Source organism: Anolis carolinensis, chromosome 3, assembly GCF_035594765.1.
Source record: "Anolis carolinensis isolate JA03-04 chromosome 3, rAnoCar3.1.pri, whole genome shotgun sequence".
NCBI classification, from domain to species: domain Eukaryota; kingdom Metazoa; phylum Chordata; class Lepidosauria; order Squamata; family Dactyloidae; genus Anolis; species Anolis carolinensis.
The window spans coordinates 2,305,416-2,320,886 of NC_085843.1; the positions used below are offsets into that span (position 1 = coordinate 2,305,416).

Here is a 15,471-nt window from a genome sequence, read left to right on the forward strand (position 1 = left end):
GGGTGATGTCCTGTTGCCTGGAAGAAGCAGGTCAGACTGGATGACCTCCGGGGACCCATTCCAGCTCTAGTGGAATATATAGATTTCTTGGAGTCTGGTGGAATCTCCTTCTTGGGAGGTTTTGGAACAGATGATGGCTGGCCTTGGATGCTGTCTTCTTGCCTAGAAGCGGGTCAGACTAGATGACCTCTGGGGACCCTTTCTAGCTCTAGTGGAAAATATAGAGTTCCTGAAGTCTGATGGAGTCTCCTTCTCTGGAAGTTTTGAAGCAGAGGCTGGATGGTCTTGTGTGGTGTCTTCCTGCCTAGAAGTGGGTCAGACTGGATGACCACTGGGGACCCTTTCCAGCTCTAGTGGAATATATAGATTTCTTGGAGTCTGGTGGAATCTGTTTTGGAACAGATGATGGCTGGCCTTGGATGCTGTCTTCTTGCCTAGAAGCGGGTCAGACTGGATGACCTCTGGGGACCCTTTCTAGCTCTAGTGGAAAATATAGAGTTCCTGAGGTCTGGTGGAATCTCCTTCTTGGGAAGTTTTGAAGCAGAGGCTGGATGGTCTTGTGTGGTGTCTTCTTGCCTAGAAGCGGGTCAGACTGGATGATCCTTGGGGGTCTCTTCCAAGTATGGGACTGGGATCTCCCAGAGCAGAGTGCAGTCCGTTCCTTGGGGTCCCTTGGGGTGCTGGAGGCCTGGGAGCAGGAATTCCCCCGTTTGGCTTCTTCTCTTTGGCCTTCTTTCCTTCCCGGCAAGGAGGGTTTGGCAATGTCAGAGCGAGAAGAAGGAGGAAGAGGAAGAGGAAGAGGAGGAGGGCAAGGTCTTTCTTCCTTCCTCTTTCGTCTTTCTTCTGTGGCACTTCTTCTGACCTCCTCATTCTTTCTCTCTGCGCAGAAGATCGGGCTTGGCATGAGTGTGTAGAAGTCCTCAATATTGTGCTATTCTTGCCTTTGGGACCTCTTGCCTTTGATTTCTCCATCGCTCACTCCATCCTGGACTTCTCTTCTCAAGAGGAACAACAACCAGAATCCCTTTGAGACCATGTTCTCCGGAGAACTGCACATCCCAGGACGCCTTGGTCCTTGCTGACCATATCATCTCCAAGTTCGACCAACAAGAAAAGCCGATTCCGGGAATTTGATTGGCAAGCTCCAAGCCGGACGTAAGTTCGTATTTAATCTTTTTCCTTTATAATTTTTCCTTTATAATTTTTCTTAATACAGTAGAGTCTCACTTATCCAACATAAACGGGCCGGCAGAATGTTGGATAAGCGAATATGTTGGATAATAAGGAGGCATTAAGGAAAAGCCTATTAAACATCAAGTTAGGTTATGATTTTACAAATGAAGCACCAAAACATCATGTTAGACAACAAATTTGGCAGAAAAAGTAGTTCAATACACAATAATGCTATGTAGTAATTACTGTATTTATGAATTTAGCACCAAAATATCATGATGTATTGAAAACATTGACTACAAAAATGCGTTGGATAATCCAGAACGTTGGATAAGTGAGACTCTACTGTAGTTTGCTTCAAAAATACTACTTAACTTCCTTTAATTAAAAATGAGTTTCATAGAGTAGTGTCTGTAATGTGTTCAGTCCCGGTTATTTCAATATGTGCACGTTTTGCATGGTTGCATTTCAACTACAGTAGAGTCTCACTTATCCAACACTCGCTTATCCAAGCCTCTGGATCAGGGGTCCTCAAACTTTTTAAGCAGAGGGCCGGCCCACAATCCTTCTGACTGTTGAGGGGCCGAATTATCATTTGGGGGGAAAAAATGAACAAATTCCTATGCACACTGCACATGTCTTATTTGAAGTGCAAAACAACACCAATAACAATAAAAGAACAATACAATGTTTAAAAATGAAAATAATTTTAACCAACATAAACCTATCAGGATTTCAATAGGAAGTGTGGGCCTGCTTCTGGCCAATGAGATAGTCAGGTTAATTAGGGTTGTTGTTGTTGTTGTTGTGTGCCTTCAAGTCATTTCAGACTTTGGGCGACCCTAAGTCCAAAATTATTTATTTATTCATTTACTACATTTATATCCCACCCTTCTCACCCTGAAGGGAACTCAGAGCAGCTGTATGTATATACAATAAATTATACTATTAGCATAGCACAATATTAGCATTATATATTACTACTAGCTGTGCCCGGCCACGCGTTGCTGTGGCAAAGTGGTGGTGGTATTGGTTAAAAATTGTTGTGTAATTTTTATTTGACGTTATTTGCAATTTTTTATTAATTTTATTGTAAGTTATATTTTTATTTATTATATTTTATTATTTTCTTGTATTATTTTTAGTTATTTTCTGTTATTATAGTATTTTATTGTATTAATTTTTAGTGTTTTTTTATTATTTTTTATTGGGTTGCTAGGAGACCAAGTTGGAGGAGCTTAGCCTTCTAACTGGCAGCAATTGGATAAAAGCAATTATTCCTCTCTCTCTAATTAGGACTTTATTTTTCTTTTCTTTTTGTTGTATCAACCTAGAGCCGTGGATGATGGGTTGTGTTGCCAAATTTCGAGGTTGGGGAGCCTGTAGTTTTGTTGTTTTGTGGGTCGCCGTGATGCCATCACTCTTTTATATATATAGATATTGAACTATACCACTATACTGTAATATTATATGTAATATATGATATATAATTAATATTATTATATGGTATTATTATTCGTATTATGTTGTGTAAAACGATAATATTATTAATATCATATGTATATACAATATATTATATTATTAAAACTGATATAAAAATATTATATTATAAATGAGGGCAGGGGCCAGGTAAATGACCTTGGAGGGCCGCATCCGGACCCCGGGCCTTAGTTTGGGGACCCCTGCTCTGGATTATCCAACGTTCTGGATTATCCAACGCATTTTTGTAGTCAATGTTTTCAATACATTGTGATATTTTGGTGCTAAATTCGTAAATACAGTAATTACAACATAGCATTACTGCGTATTGAACTACTTTTTCTGTCAAATTTGTTGTATAACATGATGTTTTGGTGCTTAATTTGTAAAATCATAACCTAATTTGATGTTTAATAGGCTTATCCTTAATCCCTCCTTATTATCCAACGTATTCGCTTATCCAACATTCTGCCAGCCCGTTTATGTTGGATAAGTGAGACTCTACTGTATGTTTTAATGTATAGATTTTGCAGAAATGCTTTGATCTGTATCTTTTGTGCAAGAGCATTTTATAGAATTTTTATAGTATCTGTGTGTTTTTTAAAAAAAAAATTTATTAAGTGTTTTTGAACATAAAAAGAGTGAGAACAATAACGAGTATAGAAAAGAAAGTGAACCGGGGGGGGGGGGGGGGGTGATGAAGAGAAGGAGAAAAAAAACCAATGGAGATAAAAATAAAAATTGTTGGATGGAAGAAAATTATAATAAGTGAGGAAAAAGAGAAAAAGAAAAGAAAAAGAAAAATTGGAAAAGGGTTAAAAACAAGATAAAACAAAAAAAAAACAAAAAAAGAAAAAAACCTCAAAACATACAAAAAATAATTAAAAAGTGAATAAGAAAAAAAAATATTGTACTTCCCGTCTTTTTTTCTAGGTGATAGAATATTTTGTACTTTTTATCATTATAAGGTATCTGTGTGTTTTCGACTGTGCTGTGATCCGCCTCGAGTCGTGGGGAGAGAGGCAGATAACAACAACAACAACAACAACAGCAACAATATGAACCTATTATTGTTGTTGTTATTATTTGATACACAACAAGATGAGTACACAGCAAACAAGATCACTCTTCTGAACATTGTATTCGATCACACATCAGACACTTCCCAAGTGTCTAGGACTGTGTGATGTCTCAGTGAATAATGAGTGCAGATCTGAGTAGGGTGGCCTTTTGCAGCTGGCCGGTGGTAATTTCTGCCGATTGTGTTTAAGTGCAGGCTAAGGTCTTGAGGCACTGCACCCAGTGTGCCCATCACCACTGGGACCACCTTGACTGGTTTGTGCCAGAGTCTTTGCAGGTCGATCTTCAAATCCTCGTATTATTGTCATCATCATCATCATAATCATAATAACAACAACAATAATAATAGGTTCATATTATTGTTATTTTTATTTGCCTCTTTTGGCTCGAAGCTGGGCACAACATTAAATACATAATAATAATAATAATAATAATAATAATAATAATAATAATAATAATACTTGCCTCTCCTTTTGGCTCGAGGCTGGGCACAACATAGTTAAATAAATTAATAATAATAATAATAATAATAATAATAATAATACATGCCTCTCCTTTTGGCTCGAGGCTGGGCACAACATAGTTAAATACATAATAATCATTATCATCATCAACATCATCGTCATAACAACCACAACAACAATAATAATAAATTCATATTATTATTGTTATTCTTATTATTATCTGCCTCTCCTTTTGGCTCGAGGCTGGGCACACCATAGTTAAATAATAATAATAATAATAATAATAATAATAATAATAATAATAATAACTACTACAACTACAACTACAACAATAATAAATTTATATCATTATTGTTATTCTTATTATTATCTGCCTTTCCTTTTGGCTCGAGGCTGTGGACATAATAATAATAATAATAATGATTATTATGATTATGATGATGATGATGATGACAATAATACGAGGATTTGAAGATCGACCTGCAAAGACTCTGGCACAAACCAGTCAAGGTGGTCCCAGTGGTGATGGGCACACTGGGTGCAGTGCCTCAAGACCTTAGCCTGCACTTAAACACAATCGGCAGAAATTACCACCGGCCAGCTGCAAAAGGCCACCCTACTCAGATCTGCACTCATTATTCACTGAGACATCACACAGTCCTAGACACTTGGGAAGTGTCTGATGTGTGATCGAATACAATGTTCAGAAGAGTGATCTTGTTTGCTGTGTACTCATCTTGTTGTGTATCAAATAATAACAACAACAATAATAGGTTCATATTGTTGCTGTTGCTGTTGTTGTTGTTGTTATCTGCCTCTCCCCACGATTCGAGGGGGATCACAGCACAGTCGAAAACACACAGATACCTTATAACGATTATTATTATTATTATTATTATTATTATTATTATTATTATTATTATTATTATTATTATGTATTTAACTATGTTGTGCCCAGCTTCGAGCCAAAAGAGGCAAATAAAAATAACAATAATATGAACCTATTATTGTTATTATTATAATGTATTTAACTATGTTGTGCCCAGCCTCGAGCCAAAAGAGGCAAATAATAATAACAATAATATGAACCTATTATTATTGTTGTTATTATTATAATGTATTTAACTATGTTGTGCCCAGTCTCGAGCCAAAAGGAGAGACAGATAATAATAATAATAATAATAATAATAATAATAATAATAATAATAATAATAATATGATGATGATTATGTATTTAACTATGTTGTGCCCCGCCTAGAGCCAAAAGAGGCAAATAATAATAACAATAATATGAACCTATTATTATTGTTGTTATTATTATAATGTATTTAACTATGTTGTGCCCAGCTTCGAGCCAAAAGAGGCAAATAATAATAACAATAATATGAACCTATTATTGTTGTTGTTATTATTATAATGTATTTAACTATGTTGTGGCCAGCCTCGAGCCAAAAGGAGAGGCAAATAATAATAATAATAATAATAATAATAATAATAATAATAATAATAATAATATGATGATGATGATGATGATGATGATTATGTATTTAACTATGTTGTGCCCCGCCTAGAGCCAAAAGAGGCAAATAATAATAACAATAATATGAACCTATTATTATTGTTGTTATTATTATAATGCATTTAACTATGTTGTGGCCAGCCTCGAGCCAAAAGGGGAGGCAAATAATAGTAATAATAATAATAATAATAATAATAATAATAATAATAATAAGATGATGATGATGATGATTATTTATTTAACTATGTTGTGCCCAGCCTTGAGCCAAAAGAGGCAAATAATCATAACAATAATATGAACCTATTATTGTTGTTGTTATTATTATAATGTATTTAACTATGTTGTGCCCAGCCTCGAGCCAAAAGGAGAGACAGATAATAATAATAATAATAATAATAATAATAATAATAATAATAATGTTATTATTTCATACTATGCTTGTGTGCTTGTTTTAGTTTTGTTAGAAGTAAAGTATACAATTAAAGCAGATTTCCATAGTATATATCACTTAGTTATTCTATAGAAATCTGCTTCCATTGCATACTCTTCTCTTTTTCATATTTTATTCTTTACTTTTGAATCATAAAAACTAGTAAGACAAAAGCACATATTTGCCTATTTTTTGCCGATCCACAAACCTGCCGTGGATTGGTGCCGGTTGGCATCAGTGAGTGATACAAAACCAACTTCCCGAAATGACAAGAAACTTTCCATTGCAAAATTGAAATGCTTCCGTCTCCCCGTTTCTTGCACGCGATAAATGCATGTTAAGAACAATTCTTTGCAGGACAGAGAAAGGGACCGTAGTGCCACAACTTTTGTGAATGACCACTGCCCTATTTTTGAAGTTCTTGCTGCTTTTTGCCGGTTGCTGTTGCTTCTTCCGCTTCTTCCTGTGCATTTTTTGGTCATGACACTGTGCCTTTATCAAGCAAGTCGCTTGGGAACATTTCGATTATTTTATTTATTATTATATTTATAATTTGTAATGATTTTATCATGACACAGCAAACAAGATAGACATGCTGGATTTCGTATCACAAAATCACAAGTCGAACACTTCCCAAGTGTCTGGGACTGTGTGATGTATTTTCGGATGATGTGCGCAGATCTCAGCAGGGTGGCCTTTTGCAGTTGGCAGTTCGTAATTTTGTCAATGCCTATTGTTTCCAAATGCCGGCTGAGATCTTTTGGCATGGTGCCCACTGTGCCCATCACCACCGGGACCACCTGCACTGGTTTCTGCCAGAGTCTTTGCAGTTCAATCTTGAGGTCCTGAGAGCGGCTGAGTTTTTCCTGTTGTTTTTCGTCAATGCGACTGTCACCTGGGATGGCAACATCCATGATCCAAACCTTTTTCTTTTCCACAACTGTGATGTCTGGTGTGTTGTGTTCCAGAACTTTGTCAGTCTGGATTCGGAAGTCCCACAGTATCTTTGCATGTTCATTTTCCAATACTTTTGCAGGTTTGTGAGCCCACCAGTTCTTTGCTGCTGGGAAGGTGGTACTTGAGGCATAAGTTCCAATGAATCATTTGGGCCACATAGTTGTGCCTCTGTTTGTAGTCTGTCTGTGCGATTTTCTTACAGCAGCTGAGGATATGATCAATGGTTTCGTCGGTTTCCTTGCACAGTCTGCATTTTGGGTCATCAGCTGATATTTCGATCTTGTCCTTAATTGCATTTGTCCTGATGTCTTGCTCCTGGGCTGCAAGGATCAGGCCTTCTGTCTCCTTCTTCAGGGTCCCATTCGTGAGCCAGAGCCAGGTCTTCTCCTTATCAGCTTTTCCTTCAATTTTGTCAAGGAACTTTCCATGCAGTGTTTTGTTGTGCCAGCTGTCAGCTCTAGTTTGTAGTGCGGTTTTCTTGTACTGGTTTTTTGTCTGCTGTGCTTTGAGGAGTTTCTGATTTTTGACTTCAATCAAAGCAGGTTCTTCACTTTGCTTGACATATTCTGCCAGGGCATGTTCTTCTTCTTTGACTGCTTGTTTGACTTGTAAGTGTCCTCTGCCCCCTGATCTTCCAGGCAGATATAGCCGGTCAACATCACTGTGAGGGTGCAGTGAGTGATGAATGGTCATGAGTTTTCTTGTTTTTCTGTCCAAATTGTCCAGTTCCATCTGTGTCCAGTTTATGATGCCAACAGTATATCTTATGACAGGTATGGCCCAGGTATTATTATTATTATTATTATTATTATTATTATTATTATTATTATTATTGTTATTATTGTTATTATTATTATTGGGTTACTGTGAGTTTTCCTAGCTGTCTGGCCATGTTCCAGACAACCAGTGATTCTGGCCATGAAAGCCTTCAACAACGTATTATCATTATCATTATTATTATTTTGCACCCAGCTTATGGCTTGTGATGGGGCACAACATAGTTAAATGCATATGTAAAATATAATACTATAAATATAATACAATACTATATAATACTAATACTATTTCAGTGATGTGAGCAACTTTGCATATTGAACAGGAGACAAAAATAAGATATAATGATGATGATGATGATGATGATGCATGTGACATTAGAGGCCTGTTTAGAGCTGGTTGCATGTTTGCTTTGCTGACATTCGGGTAGTTTGGGGTTAAGTCTTTGCTTTTTTGCCCTCATTTGATCTGACCGTCTCCTTTTCCTATCATAGCCCCCATTTTCAGATGGGAATTTGAACTATTATTCTCTATTATGGGATCATAGAGTTGGAAGGGACCCCCAAGGGTCATCCAGTCCAACCCCAGGGTTCCAGACAGGAAGGCACAATGAGTGAATGTATCAGTGGGTGAATGTATCCATGAATCATAGCATCCTAGATTTCAAAGAGATCCAGCACATTTCACCCAGGCAGGAAGACACAACGAATAGATGAACAAGTCAGTCAATCATAGAATCTTAAGAGATGGAAGAGACCCCAAGGGCCATCCAATGCAAGCCACTTCTTCCAGGAAGCTAGACACAATGAGGGTATGAATCAATAAATACGTCAATCAATCAATCAATCAATCAATCAATCATAGAATCCTCGATTTGAAAGAGACCCCCAAAGGCCATCCAATCCACCCCATTTCAGCCAGGTAGGAAGACACAATGAATGAATGAATGAATGAATGAATGAATGAATGGATGAGTGAGTCAGCCAGCCAGCCAGCCAATGAATGAATGAATGAATGAATGAATCAATCAATCAATCATAGAATCCTAGATTTGAAAGAGGCCCCCAAAGGCCATCCAATCCACCCCATTTCAGCCAGGTAGGAAGACACAATGAATGAATGAATGAATGAATGAATGAATGAATGAATGAATGAATGAATAGGTCAGCCAGCCAATGAATGAATGAATGAATCAATCAATCAATCATAGAATCCCAGGGTTAGAAGAGACCCTGAGAGCTAACCATTCTGGGTTGCTGTGAGTTTTCTGGGCTGTATGGCCACGTTCCAGTAGCCTTCTCTCCTGACGTTTCACCTGCATTTGTGGCTGGCATCCTTTGAGGTTTGTTCAGAGGTCTGTGGGAATGAGGCAAGTGGTGTGTGTGTGTATATACAGTAGAGTCTCACTAATCCAAGCCTCGCTTATCCAAGCCTCTGGATAATCCAAGCCATTTTTGTCGTCAATGTTTTCAATATATCGTGATATTTTGGTGCTAAATTCATAAATACAGTAATTACAACATAACATTACTGCGTATTGAACTACTTTTTCTGTCAAATTTGTTGTATAACATGAAGTTTTGGTGCTTAATTTGTAAAATCATAACCTAATTTGATGTTTAATAGGCTTTTCCTTGATCAGTCCTTATAATCCAAGATATTTGCTTATCCAAGCTTCTGCCGGCCCGTTTAGCTTGGATTAGTGAGACTCTACTGTATATATATATATATATATATATACAGTAGAGTCTCACTTATCCAAGACTTGCTTATCCAAGGTTCTGGATTATCCAATGCATTTTTGTAGTCAATGTTTTCAATATATCGTGATATTTTGGTGCTAAATTCGTAAATACAGTAATTACAACATAACATTACTGCGTATTGAACTACTTTTTCTGTCAAATGTGTAGTATAACATGAAGTTTTGGTGCTTAATTTGTAAAATCATAACCAATTTGATGTTTAATAGGCTTTTCCTTGATCAGTCCTTATAATCCAAGATATTTGCTTATCCAAGCTTCTGCCGGCCCGTTTAGCTTGGATTAGTGAGACTTTACTGTATATATGTATGTATGTGTGTGTGTGTGTGTGTGTGTGTATGTGTGTGTATATATATATATATATATATATATATATATACACACATATACACACACACACATACACATACAGTAGAGTCTCACTTATCCAAGACTTGCTTATCCAAGTTTCTGGATAATCCAAGCCATTTTTGTCGTCAATGTTTTCAATATATCGTGATATTTTGGTGCTAAATTCGTAAATACAGTAATTACAACATAACATTACTGCGTATTGAACTACTTTTTCAGTCAAATTTGTTGTATAATATGATGTTTTGGTGCTTAATTTGTAAAACCATAACCTAATTTGATGTGTAATAGGCTTTTCCTTAATCCTTCCTTATTATCCAAGATATTCACTTATCCAAGGTTCTGCCAGCCCATACACACACATACACACACACACACACACACACATATATATCCCTGCAGAATAATGTCGAGGGTGGGAGAAAGGAGCAAGTGAGAATGTTAAGTGAGGGTCTCTGCATAGAGGTAGCCTGGCTGTGGTTGCCTGGGGGCACTCTCTGTTTGGAAATTGTTAACTAGCACTTGATTGTTTGCTGTCTGGAATTCCCCTGTTGTGGAGTGGTGTTCCTTATTTACTGTCTTGATACTGGTCTTTTTTAATACTGGCAGCCAGGTTTTGTTCAATTTCCTGGTTTCCTCCTTTCTGTTGAGATTATCCACCTGCTTCTTGTGGATTTCAGTGGCTTCTCTGTGTCGTCTGACATGGTGGTTGTCAGAGTGGTCAAGCACTTCTGTGTTCTCAAATAATATCCTGTGTCCAGGTTGGTTCGTCAGGTGCTCTGCTCTGGCTGACTTCTCTGGTTGAGTGAGTCTGCAGTGCCTTTTGTGTTCCTTGACTTGTGTTTTCCTGCATTTTTTCTCCCATGGTGAACTGGATGTTTGGGTGGATGCGGTTGAGGTGCTCCAGGAACTTGTTGAGTTTATTTATTTATTTATTTACTTGCAACATTTATATCCCGCCCTTCTCACCCGAAGGGACTCAGGGCGGTATACACAATTGGCAACAATTCGATGCCTACACATAATTAAAACATAGCAATGAAAATCCAATTAAAACAATTAAAACAATATAAAAATAAAAAACATATGGTTAAAATTCGGTTCATCCAAAATCCTCGTGCTGTGGCCATAAATCAGTCCAGGTCGTCTTTATCATTTAATCTTTGAACTATGGGGCTCATAAGCTGTCTCAACCTTCTTTATTGTGAAACTTAAGCTGGTCAAAAGCTTCTGTTGTCTCTGGGACTGGTGGTATACGAATACTTATGAAGCTGGGGCTCATAAGCTGTCAACCTTTCTTTCTGGTCAAACGTAAGCTGGTCAAAAGCTTCTGTTGTCTCTGGGACTGGTGGTATACGAATACTTATGAAGCTGGGGCTCATAAGCTGTCAACCTTTCTTTCTGGTCAAACGTAAGCTGGTCAAAAGCTTCTGTTGTCTCTGAGATTAGTGGTATACGAATACTGCTGAAGCTGAGACTCATAAGCTATCTATCTCAACCTTCTTTCTTGTGAAACTTAAGCTGGTCAAAAGCTACTGTTGTCTGAGACTGGTGGTATATGAATACTGCTGAAGCTGGGGCTCATAAGCTGTCTCAAACTTCTTTCTGGTCAAACGTAAGCTGGTCAAAAGCTTCTGTTGTCTCTGAGACTGGTGGTATATGAATACTGCTGAAGTTGGGGCTCATAAGCTATCTCAACCTTCTTTCTTGTGAAACATAAGCTAGTCAAAAGATTCTGTTGTCTCTGAGTCTGGTGGTACTCAAACCTTCTTTCTTGTGAAACTTAAGCTGGTCAAAAGCTTCTGTTGTCTCTGAGACTGGTGGTACTCAACCTTCTTTCTTGTGAAACTTAAGCTGGTCAGAAGCTTCTGTTGTCTCTGGGACTTGTGGTACTCAAGCTTCTTTCTTGTCTAAATGTAAGCTGGTCAAAAGCTTCTGTTGTCTCTGGGACTGGTGGTACTCAACCTTCTTTCTTGTGAAACTTAAGCTGGTCAAAAGCTTCTGTTGTCTCTGGGACTGGTGGTACTCAACCTTCTTTCTTGTGAAACTTAAGCTGGTCGAAATCTTCTGTTGTCCCTGGGACTGGTGGTACTCAATCTTTCTTGTGAAATGTAAGCTGGTCAAAAGCTTCTGTTGTCTCTGGGACTTGTGGTATATGAATACTGCTGAATGCAGGTGCTAAGGATGCCTGTTTTGGATTGCCTGGGCCTAGTATTACCAGACAATGCCCAAGCTTCTATTCACTGTAGCTCTGCTGCAGAAAAAGGAGGAATCTAGCAAGAGAGCTCTGTACGGGCAAATGGAATAGACCAAGTAAGGCTGGCTTCTACGGGGTTTTACGCTTCACCCAAAAACTAATACAAAGGGGGGTATCTACACTATTGGGAAAACCTATACTTAACATAGCACAGAGCTGACCACATTCCACTGACCATCCCTTTTCTCTCCCTCCAGGCCGACGAGACCCGGAGTCTTTCAAAGGCCCTGTCGGTGGCCCCATCGGTCTCGGCGATGCAGAGCATCAAGTGTGTGGTGGTGGGAGACGGGGCGGTGGGCAAGACCTGCCTGCTGATCTGCTACACCACCAACGCCTTCCCCAGCGAGTACATCCCCACGGTCTTCGACAACTACAGCGCCCAGAACACGGTGGACGGCCGGACGGTCAGCCTGAACCTGTGGGACACAGCCGGGCAGGAGGAGTACGACCGGCTGCGGACCCTGTCCTACCCGCAGACCAACGTCTTCGTGGTCTGCTTCTCCATCGCCAGCCCCTCCTCCTACGAGAACGTCAAGCACAAGTGGTACCCGGAGGTCTGCCACCACTGCCCCGACGTGCCCATCCTGCTGGTGGGCACCAAGAAGGACCTGCGGGGCGACGCCGAGACCCTCCGGAAGCTCAAGGAGCAGAGCCAGGCGCCCGTCACCCCCCAGCAGGGCATGGCCCTCGCCAAGCAGATCCAGGCCGTCAAGTACATGGAGTGCTCCGCCCTCAGGCAGGAGGGCATCAAGGACGTCTTCTCCGAGGCCGTCCGCGCCGTCTTCAACCCGGCCCCCGCCAAGCCCAAGAAGCCCTGCCGGCTCTTGTGAGGAGGAGGGGGCACCAGAGGCCATCCGGACCACCCTCCGGGGAGTGGGTTTCACAGAAGTGGGAGGGATCTCCACCAACCCTACTGGACTGTATTCCAGTAGGATTGAACGGACCTCCAAAGGTCATCTGGGCCAACTCTCTTCAGCCAAGCAGGATACAATCTAAGCCCTCCCGACAGATGGCCATCCCAGGTGGACTGTATTCCAGTAGGGTTGGATGGACCTCCAAAGATCATCTGGTCCAACTCTCTTCAAAATCCAAGCCCTCCTGACAGATGGCCATCCCAGATGGACTGTATTCCAGTAGGGTTGAAGGGACCTCCAAAGGTCATCTGGTCCAACTCTCTTTACAATCCAAGCCCTCCTGACAGATGTCCATCCCAGGTGTACGTATTCCAGGAGGGTTGAAGGGACCTCCAAAGGTCATCTGGTCCAACTGTCTTCAGCCAAGCAGGACACAATCCAAGCCCTCCCGACAGATGGCCATCCCAGGTGGACTGTCCTCCCGACAGATGGCCATCCCATGTGGATTGTATTCCAGTAGTGTTGGATGGACCTCCAAAGGTCATCTGGCCCAACTCTCTTCAGCCAAGCAGGACACGATCAAAGCCCTCCTGACAGGTGGCCATCCCAGGTGGATTGTATTCCAGTAGGGTTGAAGGGACCTCCAAAGGTCATCTGGTCCAACCCTCTTCTGCTAGGAAGGAGGACACAATCCAAGACCTCCCGACAGATGGCCATCCCAGGTGGACTGTATTCCAGTAGGCTGATGGGACCCCAAAAGGCCACCCAGTCCAACTCTATTCTTCCAGAGAGGACACAATCCAAGCCCTCCTGATAGATGGCCACCTAGCCTCTGCTTAAAAATTCCACCAGACTCCCAGGCAGACTGTGTTCTAGTAGAGTTGAAGGGACTTCCAAAGACCATTCGGTCCAACTTCACTCTGCTAGACAGACACAACCCAAGCCCTCCCGACAGATGACCACCCGACCTCTGATTAAAGGCCTCCAGAGAAGGAGACTCCAAGATGTAGTATAATCCACTGCTGAAGATGGATTCATGCTTTCCAGAACCGTCACCATTTCCAGCTTGTTCTAGCTTGTCAGTCTCCTTGACTTGCTTTGCCCGGAACTGGACACAGGGTCATTCCAGGGCACATCTTATCCATCCAGACACTAACTAGACTCTTTCTGGTGCAGTCTAGAATGGCATTGTTTTTCCTTGCTGCTGCATCACACCGTTGGCTCATGTTCAGCTTGTGGTCTACTAACTGCTTTCCTTGACTTCTGAGCTTTGACGGGTGTGCATTTGCCTTCTTGGGCATCTTCAAAATACCTGAGAGACCTTCTATCAATACGCAGCAAATTATGGACCTTGATTTGTGCCTCTGTGGCTTCCAGTCCCCAGTTGACTTATGGGGACCCCATGAATGTTGGGGTTTTTCATTAATATCCCTTTATTGCAACTCACTGCCTTGTCCCTCTTTCTCTTTATGGCCCCAAACCTTCAGGGTCTCTATCCAATCAGACACTAGAAGCAAGGAGATCGTTCAACAGGTTTATTTGGCCAAAACACCCTGCCGGGTGAACAAGTGCCAGCTGGCATTTTCCCACTCTAATCTCCCTTCACCTTACAATGTTTGGCACTCCATCCAAGGGCCAACCAGGCTTAGTTCTGCTTAGCCACAAAAGTCAGACATTATCCAGCGCCTTCAGGGCATTGTTTGGCCTTTATTTACTTCGGGAAGTTGCTCTGTCTCCCTTTGTTCAAGAGCTGCAAATCCTTTTCTCTCTACAGCTTAATTTTGATTTAATTCCTTCTCTTCTGCAGAGGATATTCAGGGTTTGGGTTGGGGGGCAATGTCCAGCTTATGGTAATTAAAATTTAAAAACTGTAACTACATATTGTGGAGTGGCTATCTACTAGACATGTCAAAAAAATCGTTTTGAATCGTATATCGGAATTATTTCGGATTGTTCTCGCTTTTTGATACGCATCCCGAGACATTGTCTCACAACGCAACCAGCAATGTAATTCGAACCATTGTTGGCCCATTCTCTAATTGTCTCTTAATGTTTCGTTAATCCCCCCCCCCCCAAATATCCAAAATTTTTGGGTGAAAAAATCGGAAATACTTTCTATATCGAAGCGCCAGTGCCCCCTACTTTAGAAACGAGAATTGAAACACTTTTTCCATTGATCGGACATGCCTACTATTTACCTCTGCCCGTGTCTTCCGTTGAAATACAACCATGTCCCTTCATTCCCTTTCCGCACTGTGGAATTAAAGCAGTTTGACACCCCTTCGATCGCCGTGGCTCAATGCAAAGGGATCTTGGGAGTTGTAGTTTGCTGCTCCGTGATAGGAACGGCTAAACACGTTGTAAATACCA

The 15,471-nt window shown here is 40.6% G+C and overlaps 1 protein-coding gene across 1 annotated transcript; it reads left to right on the plus strand.

The window, feature by feature from the left end:
- The first annotated feature begins 754 nt into the window (after window positions 1-754).
- Window positions 755-14,975, plus strand: rhog (ras homolog family member G). Its single transcript, XM_062974389.1, has 2 exons — window positions 755-1,155; window positions 12,445-14,975. Exon 2 carries the CDS (start codon window positions 12,502-12,504, stop codon window positions 13,075-13,077), a length of 576 nt encoding a protein of 191 aa, XP_062830459.1. The 5' UTR covers window positions 755-1,155; window positions 12,445-12,501; the 3' UTR covers window positions 13,078-14,975.
- The last annotated feature ends 496 nt before the right edge of the window (window positions 14,976-15,471 follow it).

What these genes read in the sequence shown, in the direction of transcription:
- rhog (XM_062974389.1), top strand. Translation starts at nt 12,502, where the DNA reads ATGCAGAGCATCAAGTGTGTGGTGGTGGGAGACGGGGCGGTGGGCAAG.